At 41.0% G+C, this 16,553-nt stretch overlaps 2 protein-coding genes across 3 annotated transcripts; one reads left to right on the forward strand and one right to left on the reverse strand.

Annotated features, from left to right (window-relative positions):
• Window positions 1-828: 828 nt before the first annotated feature.
• LOC110291213 (centrin-4) lies at window positions 829-4,562 on the reverse strand. Its single transcript, XM_021158219.1, has 5 exons — window positions 4,479-4,562; window positions 2,495-2,641; window positions 2,143-2,271; window positions 1,560-1,697; window positions 829-1,383 (listed from the first exon to the last, which is right to left on the reverse strand). Exons 1-5 carry the CDS (start codon window positions 4,479-4,481, stop codon window positions 1,294-1,296), a joined length of 507 nt encoding a protein of 168 aa, XP_021013878.1. The 5' UTR covers window positions 4,482-4,562; the 3' UTR covers window positions 829-1,293.
• A 90-nt stretch (window positions 4,563-4,652) lies between these two features.
• Bbs12 (Bardet-Biedl syndrome 12) lies at window positions 4,653-13,803 on the forward strand. Of its 2 annotated transcripts, none has more exons than XM_021158999.2 (2): window positions 4,653-4,707; window positions 11,397-13,803. In XM_021158999.2, exon 2 carries the CDS (start codon window positions 11,407-11,409, stop codon window positions 13,531-13,533), a length of 2,127 nt encoding a protein of 708 aa, XP_021014658.1. In that variant the 5' UTR covers window positions 4,653-4,707; window positions 11,397-11,406; the 3' UTR covers window positions 13,534-13,803. The 2 variants fall into 2 exon arrangements, with proteins under 2 accessions (XP_021014658.1, XP_021014659.1); XM_021159000.2 differs by lacking the exon at window positions 4,653-4,707 and adding an exon at window positions 4,929-5,062 and having other exon boundaries at window positions 11,397-13,797.
• Window positions 13,804-16,553: the final 2,750 nt, after the last annotated feature.

The raw sequence follows: 16,553 nt of genomic DNA on the forward strand, positions 1-16,553 counted from the left end.
ACAAATGCAAAGTGTATGGTACACACATTTATAATCTAATGTCCAGAAAGAAGAGGCAGGAGGAGATTATTAGTCCAAAGCTAGCCTAGGCTACATTGATAGGAAGAAAGATTGTTACATACCAGACTTTGCAAAGAATGGCATGGAACTCATTTAAGTTGGCTGGTAGTTGACTCCAGTCAAAGATTTAGAGAGAGCTCACCTAGGTGGTATTTAGAATAGTTTCCTAAGTGATCCTAACCTCCTGGTATGTGTCCTTCAGTTTTGTTCTCATAGCAAAGTATAACAAGCTGTTTTGTGTCATGGACGTCTATGATAAAAGCATTCATCTGTGAAGGCCTTACTGTGAGCGCCTATGACAGAATGCAAGAGTACAAGCCATTTTTGCCCTTCCAGGGGTCGACTCCCAGCACCTACATAGAAGCTCACAAACCTTCTATGATTCCAAAGCCCTCTGGCCTCTGTGGTCTCCAGGCACTCAAGTGGCCCAGAGACAGAGATACAAGCAAAACACCCATACATGTAATAATACATTTAAATTATATGGGGGGGGGGCTCACACACTATAGCATGCATATGGAGATCAGAGGACAAGTTGTGAGAACCAGTTCTCACCTTCCACCATGTAGGACCAAAGTCAGGATGTCAGACACAGTGACAAATGCTTTGATCTGAGTCATCCCATAGGCCTTGAAGACTCTTTAAAAGAGAATCTTAACCTCATTAATAAAGGAGGACCCTTAATGGCTTTACCTCTTAAAGAACTCACTATTGTGTTGCCTGATCCAGGGAGTGAAAGCCCAGTAACTACCAGAAGATAATTAAAAACACTGTATGTCACCCAGTTTTATTAATACTTTACATATTGAAGGAACAGATTTAAAAAAAAACACTTTTATCAGTTTTTTTTAAGTCATATAAAAGGAAATAATGGAAAAATACCATTTTCAGATTGTTTTTAAAAACAATTTCATCTGGATCTGGGGGCCAAGTTTATTCAACTGAAAAATAAAAGTCAAATGTCTTTGGAATCTACGACTTTCAAATACCATATGGAAATACTGTTTGGGGCTCACAGTTCAAATAAATCATGCTTTTGTTTGTCTGTTTGTTTCTTACTACTACTGATTTAATGACATTGGTAGGGACATATAACTTCTGGCACAGATTAGACACCAAGGGACTAACCCAAACTAAAAGTGGACATGGATACACTCAGGTATTACATCATTGAACTGCTTAACAGGAAAGCTGTTAACAGGAGGTCCAAACCTCCTGGAAGGCACCAAGCAGCTAATAAAGGCTGGTCTTCTTCATCATCTTCAAGAATTCTTCCTCATTTATCTCTCCATCCCCGTCACGATCAGCTTCATCAAGCATTTCCTGTAAAAAAAAAAAAAAAAAAAAAAAAAAGGTAACATGAAAGACCAAAATTATTAAAGATGTAAAGTGATAGAAACTCAACAGGAATATTTGCCTTTAATGTGTGAGAACAACTATGTTACACAACCCATATAAAACTATACACACAGTATAATTATAAAATAAACAAGATTGACCTGTAATTCATCTTCGGTTAAGTTTTCCCCTAGCTCCTTGGCAACCCTCTTGATGTTATTTAGTGATATGCTTCCAGTAGCATCGTCATCAAATAATTTAAATGCCTTCAGTATTTCTTCTTTCTCATCTTTTTCACTCTTTAGAAAATGAAATGTCATTGGTTATTTGTTCTATCAAGCTGGACTTTGTAGGTCTACTAATTCTACAGCTGTGTGCACATATTTATATCAGGAGGCTGGGTTCTTTAAACAATTATTTCAACATACTCACACCTGCCCTCAGGGTCTATAAGACAGCAAGCTCCAAGAGCTGGGAGTATTCTCAGGTACAGTGGCCAAAGTAGGTGCTCTGTGATTGCCAGGTCCAGGGTTTCAGGGCTTGGGCTCCCTTCTGTCTTGTATCAATACTTCCTGATTAAACTCCTCTTTACAGTCTTTACCACTCTGAAAATATCTGTCCTTGCTGTCGTATCCCCCCTACAAACCCTTAATACCTAGTTCCAGTTCACCCAGGAAATCTCTACGCTCCAGCCCTAGCCATGCACAAGGCTCTACTGGGGTTTCTTTGAAAAATAGACTATACCATTTTTACGCTCATGATGGCAAAAAAATCTTCAAAACAAATGGTGCCAGTCCCTTCCTTGTCAATTTCAGCGATCAGTTGTTTGACTTCTTCTTTCTTTGGCTCAAAGCCTAAGGCCCGCATCGCAATCTGCAATAGGAGGGGGACACATTTTAATAATGCCATGATTGCATTTTGAACTTTAAAATGACTAATTAATAGCATATAAAACTATACACACATTATAATAGTAAAATAAACAAGATTTACAGATAGAGGAGGTAACTTTGATAATTCTGGGGTTTGACTTATTCATCAACCAAGGACACAACTAAGATGTTACAAGATATTGTCTTAGAAATAATTTCAGAACCTTCAGTTCTTTCAGATCTATGGTTCCAGATCCATCAATATCGAATAAGTCAAAGGCCTCTTTAATTTCTTGCTTCTGGGTGTCATTCAGTTCAACTTTTGCTGCTTTTTTCTTCCATTGGTCTAAAGTTATGCGCTGGCTGGATGCCTGCAATAAGCACACACATGGGTGAAAACTGTGGAGCTAGAATGACATATTCAGCTATCCCATTTTCTTTTATAGAATGAGCTTGTTTTCCCCCTTGTTAATACTTTTAGGTTATTAACATCTTTTCCCCATCTTTTGAAACAGGGCCTCCCTAGGGTGCCCAGACTGCCCTGGAACTCTCAGTCCTGCCTGAGATTCCTAACCACAATTATTAATTTGATAGAAAATGTGGGCATTTTTTTTCTCTTAGATTTTCCCCTCTTAAAACTAGAGCTTTTGAAGGGAGAAGCAGCTAAGTAAACTAGCATAAAACTGTGTGGTGTATCAGAGTGCAGTTAGCTTGTGAGAACAGTATTATTTTAAGAAATGTGCGCTTCTCATACATGTATCACAGTACTTGCTTGATGTAGTGAGAATTTTAGTTTCTTTGAAAAACGCAGAAATGTTGTGGGATTACGTTTTCATTTTAATCCCAGGTGTGGGATATGGGGCTGCTTCAGATTGTCCACAGCAGCTGAATATGATTTGCCTCGTGCTCTAGCAGGGGTGTGATTTTGTCAGCTGCAGATAGTTTCTTCGAATGTGTGACTTTTGGAATTCTGGCAACTTTTCAGAAGGTCCACACATGCTGAGGCCTCAAGAGGTGGGGTGGGGTGGGGTTGTTGTTGGTTGGTTGGGTTTGTTAAGTAGTCCTGTGCAAAGAAGATATCTTGAAAGCAAAGATCAAACTTGTCCCAAAGAACTCTACACCCCTAATCAGCAGGAAGTAGTTTAATGATAACGCCTTTCCCCTCTACTCTTTTTCTCTCTCTCCTATCTAGCATTAGAGGGTTTAAAGGGTAGGAAAGAGTGGAAGAGAAAAGAACCCACAAAGCAGCAAACAGCTCAGGGGCATGCATACTAGAACACAATCATCCTGCACCACAAAAACACAAAAGTAAAAAACCCTGGTTTGGGTGAACGTCTGCTCCACAGATACGCATGAGAATGTTTGACCAATTACGCGGATACACCCAACATGTGGAAGATGAAGGATCTATCTGCTGTTTGCTTCTTTATGTCACCAAAGTGGGTCACAGAATCGCTGTAGATTCTCCTTTCTGCAGGTGGAGTGGGGAAGCCCTGGAGGTGGCTGAGCATCTAAGTGGCCTATTGGCTGTGGTCACTTCAGATTCTTGGTTCTAGAGCTGCAGATTCTGATGAGTGATCTTCTAGAGCCTAGGGCAGCCACCTGAGTCACCCTTTTTTTTTTTTTTCCCAGCAAGAAGTCAGTGACCCTTTAGCTTTGAGTGGCCTGAGTTGATGAGCCTGAGTGGTCTTCTAGAGCCTAGGGCAGCCACCTGAGTCACCCTTTTTTTCTTTTTTCAGCAAGAAGTCAGTGACCCTTTAGCTTTGAGTGGCCTGAGTTGATGAGCCCCTGACCATCAGGATTGAGTCAGTGGGCCCCTTCCTCTCAGTGAAAGAATTGCTGGTCCTCTGATCATCAGTTGTTAGCTAGGTACCCCGCTTCCAGTCAGCAGATGAGTTGGTGTCTCCCTGACCCTCTGTGGTTCCTCTTCCTTCAGTGGCTGAGTTGATGGCCCGCTGGATGCTGGTGGCCCGAGGTTGATGGCCTCTGCTATGCTCGCTTCCCTGTCTTGAAGCCCCTCAGGGTCTGCAGTGGTCTCCGTGCCCCAGGGTCGTATCTCTTTATCGCTGGGCCACCCCTCATAGACTGCAGGCGTTGGTGGATAAATGGAAAGGGAGACCCATCACTGTTCTCCCTGGCTTAGCCACTAAAGATCCTGACACGGAAGGCAGTAAGCTGGGAAGAACACTGGGGTCCCACAGCACTCACCATATCCCCTCCCTGCGCCCCTGCCTGCGCCCGCGCAACAGCCGCTTTCCCCTCCGGGGCGCGCGTAGGCTCCCGGCAGGCGGTTGCTATAGCAGCGCTCAGCGCGCAAGCCCGCCCACCAGCTTCCGTGATTGACGGCCATTGCGCCCAATGGAAAGACAAGAGAGCTCTGACCGCGCTCAGGCAGGCGGGACTGGTTGGGTTCCGGCGCTGTGCAGATTCGCGCGTGGTGAGGAGGGTTGTGGACCCTGCGGGCTGGAAGCCGAGGAGGGTGGGGGAGAGCGCTCCGTCCCGCGTGTCCCCAGACTCTCCACACACGGGGCCAACCGCCCTGCGGCCTTCCGGCCCAGAGCCGCCCGAGGGCGCGCGGCGGCATGGAGCCCGAGGGGTGGGTGGGTGGGGGCGTCCTCGCGGGGCGGGAGGCCAGCCGGGGACCGAGGACGGCGTGGGCCCTCTCCTGGGCTGAAATCAGTGCAAAGCAATCTCTTCCAAGTGTGCTTAGTAAAACGTGGCGCATTCCCTAAGCCGCTGCCTCACGTCGCAGACACTCAGGTTGCAATCCTTAAATCTCCTTAGGCTCCTGGGTAAGTCTGTCCTTATGGTAGAAGCCAGTTTTCCTGCCTTAAGTTTTCCCAATGGGAATTCAAAGGATGTAAAGTGATAATATTTTTGTGAGTGAAGTGTTAAATCATTTACCTATAATCTATTGGTTTCTTTTTTCAAGCCACGTATCGCATCTGAAAAGTTACACTTGGACAGTTTTCAGAGTCATAATTAATAATTTTAAATAGATTTCTGAAACCCAGAAACGAATATTAGTTAGACAGATAGGCAGGCATTCCCGCGCGCATACACACACACACACACACACACACGCGCGCGCGGGTGGAGGAGAGGGGGTGGAAGCTGCCTTTTAGACTTTCCTGAATATCATTTGATCTGATAGGATGGCTATCAAAAGGCTGCTAAACCTAAATATATCTTACATCAACATGATTTAGGAATTTGGATGTTCTAGTGTTAGAGGTTATGGTTTATGATAGGTTAAAGATAGCTTAGGCAGTAGGTTCCTTGAAGAAGAACATTCCAGAAAGAGGGACACTTAGAATTATTGAGGCAGGGAGCATGCTTTGCATAGTCTAAAAGCACAGAGAAGGCCTGAGCACAGCAGGTGAGTCAGAAAGGAAGAAGTGTGGGTTTTGGTGCTGTGTGGGGACAAGGCCTTTATGTGAGTGAGTTAGGGAGACTTTGTAAGATTCTCAGTACAGAAGTGAAAGGATGTGACTCACTTTTATAGGAACTCCCTGTGCTAAAGAGAAGTAAAGACTATTTTCTGAGAGGCCTCTAAGCAGTGGAGTGTTGTGGTTAGGTTGTAGTGTTAGGAGTAGACTGGAGACGACACCAGACTTAGTTCTGAGGAGATGAAAATCCTAGTTATACCTATCAAAAACGCAGAGCTTTTAAACGTAACTCCTGAAAAGCAAATGAGATGTGATCTTATGAAAAGACAACTTCTGAAGTCAGTATGCCATTTACATAATCTGATTCTGCTCTCCCGTGGCAGATAGAAAGCTAAGGAAACAGTCTGACGAGCAACAGAACTGACCTGTTTGTGGAAGGCGTTAGTGCCAGGCACAGCAGAACAAAAATCAGGTCGTGTTAGTGCCATGCCAAGAACAGTGACCAGAGGTGTCTGATCACTGTGGAAATTACCCATCTTCCCATGCCTGTTACTGCCATTGCTGTTTCATATCCAACCTCTTAGAAAATAAGACATTTTGAGTTGTATTACTAATAGCCTATTGGAGTCTCTTCAAAATCATTTAGAAATCTTCCCAAGTTAGGGATGCTAAGATATTTATTCAGTTTCTAGTCAAAATTGAAATAGAGTCTTCAAATGCTAAAAGATCTCTTGTGAGTATTAATTTTGATACCTGTTGTATAAGGCTTTTTTCTTGCAGATTGTTGAAATCCATCCTTTTATCTGGGAAAACCTTTTTTAACATAATTCAAAACAGACTGAGTTTGAAATACCTATGGGTTTTTCCTGTTGTTTTGGATTATTTCTCACTCACAGACTGATTCTTACCATTTAAACATACTCTAGAAAGGAGGCCAGAACTCTTAATGCCACCCCCCTACCCACCCACAACAAATGATAAACATCTTTAAGGACTTAGTAGGCAAAGGGTTTGAAAGAGTAAAATGAAGATTTCTAAGGAAGAGATGATAAGTTACTGTCACACTGAAACTGAAACAAAACATAGTTGATACAGTAGATAGTATAAACTTGGCAGTAGTTATATGGAGTTTTACCCTTTTATTTAATAGGAGATTTTGTGTCTGTTGTTCAGTAATCATGCTTTAGTTTCCACAAATAGCTTAATTATTTTAATGCCAACCTTACATTTTTATTGTGATTTCATTTGTAATATGTGTCAAGTCTGTTGTATAAGGTAAACTTGCAAGTTTTGTTAGCAGTGAAAAACAGCCAAACTCTTTTTCATGTTTTTTTCCTTATTAATTAATTAATTAATGTATTCGCTTTACATCCCAATATCAGCCCCCATCTCCTCCCAATATCCCCTCACACAGATCCTCCCCCATCCTCTGGTCCCCTTCTCTGAGGAGGGGGAGTCCCCCTCCCACTTGGTATCTTCGCCCTGCTCATCCAGTCACCGCTCCAGTGGTTGGGGAGCTGCATGCAGCCAGACTTTTAAACATGTCCTTTCAACATTTTGTTTTTATTAACTAGATACTCATGACGGGAGAGATAGACTGCTGGCTCCAAAAAAATCAGCGAATAGCAAATTACAAATACAAATGTAAAGAAAGGAACATTTAAAACACAGATTTCTTGGCTTCAAACTTACCAGAAAGTTACAGTTTTTATAACTGCATGGTATTGGCACAAAATGCTTACTTCATCCAGTACAGTTGAATTCACAGCCCAGAGATAAACCCATGTATGTATAGCAAGTTGATTTTTGATAAAGGTACTAAGAACGTACAAGAGAAGGAATAGTTGATTCAACAGTTAGTATCAAACAGCTGGACATCCACATGTGAAAGGACCTCTGCCTTACACCATATGTGAAAATTCGTCCCAAGTCAATCATTAAATAATGTATAGAATTCTGAAGAAAATCCTAGGTTAAATCTGTATGATCCTGGATTTGGCAGTGGATTCTAAATGTACCACCAAGAGCATGAACAGTATTGACAAGTAAATGTTAAGTTTTACCAAAAATTTACCATAGAACTGAACATTTTTATGAGTCAAAATGCATTATAAAAACAGAAAAGATAGGCCGGGCGTGGTGGCGCACGCCTTTAATCCCAGCACTCGGGAGGCAGAGGCAGGTGGATTTCTGAGTTCCAGGCCAGCCTGGTCTACAAAGTGAGTTCCAGGACAGCCAGGGCTACACAGAGAAACTGTGTCTCCAAAAAAAAAAGAAACAAACCAAAAAAACAAAACAGAAAAGACTTTGTATAGAATGATAAATTGTACTTGCAAATCAAATAGGATAGGCTCTTTAGTGTCCATAGGGGAATGGTTTTAAGACTCCACTATAGAAACTAAAGTCCACACACGAATAAGTGCTTTATATAAAATGATGGAGTATTTAAATTTAGCCTATATATACTAGGTATATGTTATTCTTAAAATTAATATAATAATGAACTAAGAAATGTAAATGCTAGTTTAATAGTTGCTATAATACATCATTTAAGGAAAGATGACAGAATATGTTCCGTGTTGACTACACATGCTGAGTTTGTTTTTGTGTTTTTCAAATCTTGTCTTTCAGTGGTTAGTTGGATCTACAAGTGTGAGATTGGCTCTTGTTGCATAAAGGTTTACTATTTGATGTGTATAAAGAATTCTTGTAACAACACTACAGACCTTTAAAAGTGTACTCTTAAAATAGGCAGAAACATCAGTAGGCATTTCTACAAAGAAGATATACAAATGTCTAATAGGCCCATGAAAAAATGTTTAATATTATTAGTCATTAGGAAAGTGGAAGTCAAAACCACAACAGTCTATCTTTTCTCATCTGCTAAGGTGTTTATAATTTTACGAAAGCAAAAAACAAAATGTTGAATATACTAATGACTGACTGAGTGCATGCTGTCACATATCCACCCAGAATGTGATTTTACTTGAAAGTAGTCTTTGCAGATGCAATTAGTTAAGATGAAGTCATACTGGATTAGGGTAGGCTCTAAGTCCAGTAACTGGTGTTGCAATTTAACCAAAGGGACAACTGAAACAGGCAAAGATTAAAGTTATGCAACTAAAAGCCAAAGGATGCCAGGAGCAACTAGGAGCTAGAAGAAGAAGAAGAAAGAAAAAACCATCCTTCCCTAGAGTCCTGAGAGGAAGCACTGTCCTGCAACATCATCGTCTTGAGAGTTGAATGTGTGTTGTTATAGCCTCCTGACAGTTGGATTGAAGTTTTGAGTATCAGCCATGGAAAACTAATCCGTTGAGAATGTGGAGAAATCAAAACCTTTGTCCATCATTGCTGCTGGCAATGCTCTACTGTTTGGGGAAACATCTGGACAGTGTCCTAAGCTAAACATACATAGAATTACCATATGACCCAGGGATTCCACTCCTAGCTTTATAGCTAAAAGATTTGGAAGCAAGGTTCAAAGACTTGTACAGAAATGTTCAGAGCAGCACAGGTACACAAGCACAATAGCCAAAAGGTGGAAACAACCCAAATGTCTAGCAGTGCCTGAGTGGATATATACAATGTAGTACCTACCAGGGAGTAGTATTCCAATAAGGAAAGCAGAGATGTACTGATAAATAATAAATATGGAAGAACCTTAAAAACATAATAAAATGCACAAAGGTCACATATTTCATGATTTCATTCATATAAAATACCAAGAATAGGTCAAAACAGAAACTGAAAGCAAATTAGTAGTTACTGATTACTAAGGGAACATAGAGTTACTGTTTAATAGCTTTCCAATTTTCTTTTGTGGCTGTTAAATCTTTTGGGACAAGTTAGAGGTGGTAGTTATACAACATTGTAAATTTACTAAATGTAAATTGTATTCTTTAAATTAATCACTTCATTCCATCAAGATTAGTAGCATTATAAAATAAGATGAAACCAAAGGGAGGCAGAAGACTTGAGGATGTGATGTATGTAATGACTGAAACCATTGATAAATAGAATTGAGATACAAGAAAAGGTGATGAAGCACAGAAAAATACCAGAGAGATTTAAGACATGATGAATCTAAGGATTGTTCAAGTAGTTGCGTCCTAGAGTATAATTTGATGTTATCAAGGAATTTGTGTGAATATATTGTAAGTGTTCATTATATAAGGTTGAAAAATTCATTGAAAAGAGGACTTGAGAAAGAGATCATGTAATCCCTCACATATTGTTTGGGCCTGCCCATTCTTTTCAATGGCCCAACCTTAGCCATTGAAAGTCAGTAAGAAGCTATTCTGTAGGAATACTGCCTGTTCTTAATCCTAAAACTTGTGTTGACTCTAGTGCTCTTTACTTTCACAATTGAATGTAGCTAGTTCAGAAATACATTAACCAGAGTTATGGTTGTTATTAGAAGATAAACAAAACTATAAACTGTTTGCTTCATTCATATATATATATATATATATATATATATGTAATGATTTAAAAGATTCTGATTAAAAATATTCAAAGAATCATGAAGTCAAAGAATCATGAGTATCTCTTAGCTTCAGTCCCTTACCTAATGGAATTCACACCTCACTAGGCAGTAGTTTTATTATAGATAGATTTTTAGTTAGGAAGTACAATGTTTAAAAGATTTTTAGTATTGAGCTAATAGTGGTATTCACTTTGGATGTGACTTCTAAAATATTGTCTTGAATAATTTCAATTACTCTTGGACATTTCTTTACATAGCATGTTTTTTCCTTCATAGTGCAACCAGTGCCCAAGTCTTTCTCTCCTCTATCTGTCTTCATATTTCATAGATGATACTTAAGTGGCTACTCTACCTTTAGTCTGATACTTAGCTAGTCAGTCCAAACTTATCAGAATGGTAATATATCTGAGCACACATCAAATTATAACACTGGGCACTGTTCTGAGCACTGCACTGGACTCCTCATACTAGCTGTGCAGTAGCTTCTGGGATCACTCTCATTTTCCACATATGCAAACTGAAGGGCTCCCCACCTCAGGCCCAGGCTTCTAGACTCAGCAGTACAAGCTTTCAATACTGCATCAAGAGATTTCTAATCTTAACACTTGTGGTTCCCATTATAGGATAAAGGTTCATTTTCTTGGCTTATTATGAGATGTCCTTCATGATATAACTCCTCTACTGCAACCTCAGGTCCTTCAGCTCCTTGCAATGTGTGCTATACTCCTATAATACCAGGCTTTCCTTTCTCTTCCTCTTCCCCTTCCCCTTCCCTTTCCCTTTCCCCTCCCTTTTCCCCTCCCCTCCATTCCTTTTTAGCATATTTGTACATTCATTACCATCCCCTTTAACTTGCTAGCTCAGTTTACACAAGTTACCCTGCAGATGATGTGATAGAATGTACCTGTAGTTCTAACATTCTTAAGGTGATCACAGATTTAAGACCATCCTGAGCTATATAGCAAGACCCTGTCTCCAAAAAAATTCACAAATAAGTGTTTAAGTCTCATTCTACAGTTCGCCTTCTAGAAACCTTGTGCTCTGCTCCATTTTCTCTACCATGTGGAGTGATTAGCCCTCTGTACCACCCTGCTACCCATGATAAGTCATGGCTATTCTTGTGCATCGTCATGCTGATCACATTTAATTGAAACTATATCCAAAATATGAGCTATGTTTTCTTCACTGTATGTAGTGCTTGTCAATCATAAATCACTCTGAGTAAAGTTTCAAGTGTTTGTTTATTTGCAGATAATTATTCATGGAGATGGCTTGCAGGGTCATAAACAGAAGAAGGCATGTGGGACTTCAACAACTTTTGTCATTTGCACAAACAGGAAGAAGCTTCCTAGGTCCAGTAAAAGCCACCAAGTTTATTACAGATGCAGAGTGTCATGAAAGTGTATTGATCAGCTCAACAGTCAGGCTTCTAGAAGGATTGGATTTAACCTGTGCAGTGGGGCACCTTCTCAACGAAGCAGTTCAAGCACAGAATGACACATACAAAATTGGAACCAGCACTCTTTTGTTTCTTGTCGGTGCATGGAGCAGGGCTGTTGAAGATTGTCTCCATCTGGGGATTCCCACTACAGTAATAGTGTCAGTAATGTCAGAAGGCTTGAACTCTTGCATTGAAGCAGTAGTTTCCCTTCAAGTACCCATACACAGTGTATTTGACCACATGGACAACACAAGTACAGTTTACAAACTTGAAACAGTTAATGCCACTTTGTGTCCTTTTCTACAAGTCCCTTCAGGTTCTGGGTTGTTACAGGAAAGGGATGATTTCAAAGATGCTACATCTCCGTTATTGTCCACTTACAGTCTTTCTGGGAGACATGCTGAGTCACCCAAATTCTTCAAACCTCAGAATAATCTTGAAACAGAAAAAAACACATCGCAAGCTTTGAAAAACAATCTATATACAGATTCCTTCTGCAAAAAGTCAGCACTAACTCACAGTAGGCATTTTAATAGGACAGATAATAGCCACTGGATAAGCCGACATGATGGATTTCTAGAACAACTTGGATCAACTCCGAAAATACTTAGATGTAATGATTTGGGGGAGTTAGCAGTTGGCTTGAGCCATGGAGATCACAGCAACATGGCATTGGCCAAAGCAGCAGTGAGGTTGCAGTGGCAGAGTCTGTGTCTGCAGCAAGCCAACTGGATGGCACCCTTTATGTTTGATATTTCAAGACTCCTCACTTGCTGTATCCCAGGTCTACCTGAAACTTTTTCCCGTGTTGGTCTAGGATATGTCACTTTTGTAACCATGTCTAGTATTACTCTTATCAAGGAATTGCAGGATCAGCCTTTCCGGGTGATTCTCATTGAGGGTGACCTCACAGAGAGTTACCGACACCTGGGATTTAATAAGTCTGTAAATATTAAGACTAAGTTAGATAGTGGGGCGCTTTCGGAAGATAGTGCAGAAGAACTGTGGACAAATCATGTGTTACAGGTGTTAATCCAGTTCAATGTGACCCTCATCTTGGTACAAGGAAGTGTATCAGAACACTTGACTGAAAAATGCATGCACAGTAAGCGGCTGGTAATTGGGGCAGTGAATGGCAGTGTGTTGCAGGCATTTGCAGAGGCCACAAGAGCAGTGCCAGTAGCCTATGTTACACAAGTGAATGAAGACTGTGTAGGCAGCGGGGTCTCTGTGACCTTCTGGATGAGCCCTCATGATATAAACAGGAGCAACAGAATAGCAATCTTGTTAACAGCAGAAGGAATTAATTTGATTACAGCAGTACTTACTAGTCCAGCAAGTGCTCAGATGGAAACCAAGGAAGACAGGTTCTGGTCTTGTGTGTATCGTTTATATCATGCCCTAAAAGAAGAGAAGGTCTTCCTTGGCGGTGGTGCTGTTGAATTTTTTTGTCTTAGCCATCTTCAAATTCTTGCTGAGCAATCTTTAAATAGAGGAAACCATGCTTGTTTAGGATGGCTTCCTGATTCTTCCTCTTGGATGGCCTCATCTCTGTCCGTCTACAGACCTGCTGTGCTGAAGTGCCTGGCAGGTGGGTGGCATGAATTCCTGTCAGCTATCATGTGTAACACTGCCACTCACCCATCAGCAGTGGAAGCTAGGACATTCATTCAACAACATGTACAAAATGCCATTGACTCTGGCTCCCCTTCATCTTACATCTTGAGTGAATATAGTAAACTAAGTAATGGAGTTTTTCATTCAGGTATTTCAGATAACCTGGAGCTGGTTCCAAGAGTTTATGATACTGTTACACCAAAGATTGAAGCCTGGCGCCGAGCATTGGATGTAGTGCTCTTAGTGCTTCAGACAGACAGTGAAATAATTACTGGACTTGTACACACAGAGGTGAATTCACAGGAATTAGATGGAGTTTTATTTTTGTAGTATGTGTGCGCACACGTGTGGGTGTGAATGCATGTGTGTGCATGCACATGTATGTAGGTGCCTGATGAGGCCAGAAGAGGGGATTGGATCCCCTGGAGCTACAATTATAGGTAATTATAAGCCACCCAACAGTGTGTGCTGGAAACCCAGCCGTATAAGAACAGCAAGCACTTTTGAATCATTTCTCCAGACTTAATAAATTGTAATAGTCATATCATAATGTGTAAATTACCAGCTATTGCCAAGAATAAAAGAGTTGATGTCTATCAATAACTGCCGTTCTGTTTTTTATTTTACCCTATTTATAAGGTAGCCTGTTACTGTTTCGCAGGTGCCTATAGCTATCCTGTGCTATAGGATATACACAACACCTGGATCAGAGGCAAGGAGCTTCTGCTTTTTGCCTCAGAATCTGCATTAGAAGTGTTGTGTTGGTTTTGTCAGTTCCTTGGCTTCTCCCATAAAGGCAGCCCGAGGGCCAGTGGCAGGACCTTGAACATTGGGTGTTCTCTTGTACGAGAGGAACATGGAACTTTTGATACTCGTTGCTTAAGCAGAAAAAACTCACTTGTTTGTCCAACAAAAGTGATCACATCCTTCAGTGTTGTTTAAGTCAAACCAGTCATGGTCATGAACTAGGTAAAGATTGGTCAAGGCATTATATTCTTTACATCTATAGTAAACATAGAGATGTTATCTCAGTTATTTTCTATTTGCTGAAATAAGACACCTTGATCGAGAGGCCACTTACAAAAAGAAAGTGTTTAGTTTAGAGTTATGGTTTCAGAAGGTTAGAGCCATGATGGCAGAGCAAAGACATGGTGGTAGGAACAGCAGTGGAGGTGTGGGTTGGAAATGGTGCAAGTCTTTTGAAACCTCAAAAGAACTCACCTGATTTGGTAGCAAACCTCCAATAAGGCCATACCTTTTTATCCTTCCAAAATAGATCCACTATGGCTGGCTTTATTCTTCAAGCACATCTGTGTCTGTGTTTATTTTTTTACTTATTCACTTTACATTGTGCTCACTGACCCCCTCCCAGTCACCCCTTCCACAGTTCTTCCGTCACCCCTCCTTTCCTTCTCCTCTGAGTGGGTGGGTTCCCCCTGGGTATCGCCCCACCCTGGTACATTAAGTCTTTGTGAGGCTAGGCACATCCTCTCCCACTGAGACCAGACTAGAACATAACCCACATACAGGCAACAGCTTTTGGGATTGCCCCTGCTCCAGTTGTTCAGGACCCACATGAATACCAAGCTGCACATCTGCTACTTATGTGGGAGGATAGGGGGAATAGGCCCAGCCTATGTGTGTTATTTGGTTGGTGGTTCAGTCTCTGAGAGCCCCAAGGATCCAGGTTAGTTGACCCTGTTGATCTTCCTGTTGAGTTCCTACCCCCTTCAGGGACAGTGATCATTCCTCCTGTTCGATAAGAGTCCCCAAGCTCCATTGGTGCTGTGGGTATCTGCATCTGTCTGAGTCAGCTGCTGTGTGGAGCCTCTCAGGGGACAGCCATGCTAGACTATGTTTGCAAGCATTACAGAGTATCATTAATAATGTCAAGGCTTGGTGCCTATCAAGTTGGGCTGGTTATTGGTTGGCCATTCCCTCAATCTCTGTTCCATTCTTAGTCCCTGCATTTCTTATAGACAGGATAAATTTTGGGTTGAAAGTGCCCCCTACCTTCCAACTCCCATCAATTATAGATTTTCCATTCATTCTCACAGCCATCTGGTCATTCTTCCCCATACCTGATCCTGAACCCTGCCCCCATTTTCCTTTCTATCTCCTCTCCCATCCAGTTCTCTCCCTTCATCTGCCTCTTAGGAATATTTTATTCCCCCTTTTAAGTAAGATTCAAACATCCTCCCTTGTGCCTGCCTTCTTGTTTAACTTATTTGGGCTTGTGGGGTGTTGCATGGGTAACCTGTATTTTATGGCTAATGTTCACTTACAAGTGAGCATATACCATGCAAGTCCTTTGGGACTGAGTTACCTCGATATTCTCAAGATCCATTCATTTGCCTGCAAAATTCATAATGCTTTTGTTTTTAGTAGATGAATAATATTCCCTTATGTAGATGAACTACATTTTCTTTATCCATTCTTAAGTTGAGAGACATCTAGGTTGTATCCATTTTCTGGCTATTATGAATAAAGCTGCTATGGACATAGTTGAGCAGGTGTCCTTGTGGGATGGTGGAGCATCTTTTGGGTTCAAGCACATCATTAGAGGAATGTCTTTTTTTTTTTTTTTTTTTTTTGGTCGTTTTCAGTCCCACAATATTTAAGGGATGGTTTTCCAGGGCTTCTTAAATGTGTGTGTCTGTGTCAGTGTAGATATGTTTTGACCCCAAAGTGACATCACTAAACATACACCAAATTATCTGCTTGTATGAATTAATCTATTCAGCAGTTTGACTAGCATCCTAAGGAAGAGTTCTGTAATGTTACCACCACTCCTGCACAGTGACTCACCACCACCTGTTACTGTGGGGTCTTTTCCCACTTTATAAACAGTTTCCGTTTGGAAGATGAAGATCCTTGCAACCTTAAGATTTCATTACAGTTTCATAAAGGCTGTTAATTCTCCCAAGCTTAAATGTGTAACTCATCTTGGTAGACTATGTGAATTAAGAACTAAGCTTTCTCTAAGTGTTTATCCACAATGGTAAGTTTTCATTGCTCATTCAGATGATTCTTAGCAATGAGAAGGAAAAGCTAGGGGCAGGGAGAGAGAGCTCACATCCACATCTCTGTGCTTTCTAGCTAAGGATCCATAGTGTTTAGCTTTTTATTTTTATTTTTGGCTACCACAATGCAGCATGTTAATTAAGAGTTTATTACAGTAGCTGAGACATGAAGGCAGCATCTACCCGTGTTACATCTAGTTACTCTCCTAAAGCCTCACTTAGAACAATTGGTTGGTGGCTACTGGTTTGCTGTAGATTGCTTTTATCATGTTTAGGTATGGGCCTTGAATTCCTGATCTTTCCAAGACTTTTATCATGAATGGGTGT

The sequence above is a fragment of the Mus caroli genome, chromosome 3, assembly GCF_900094665.2.
Source record: "Mus caroli chromosome 3, CAROLI_EIJ_v1.1, whole genome shotgun sequence".
NCBI lineage: Eukaryota > Metazoa > Chordata > Mammalia > Rodentia > Muridae > Mus > Mus caroli.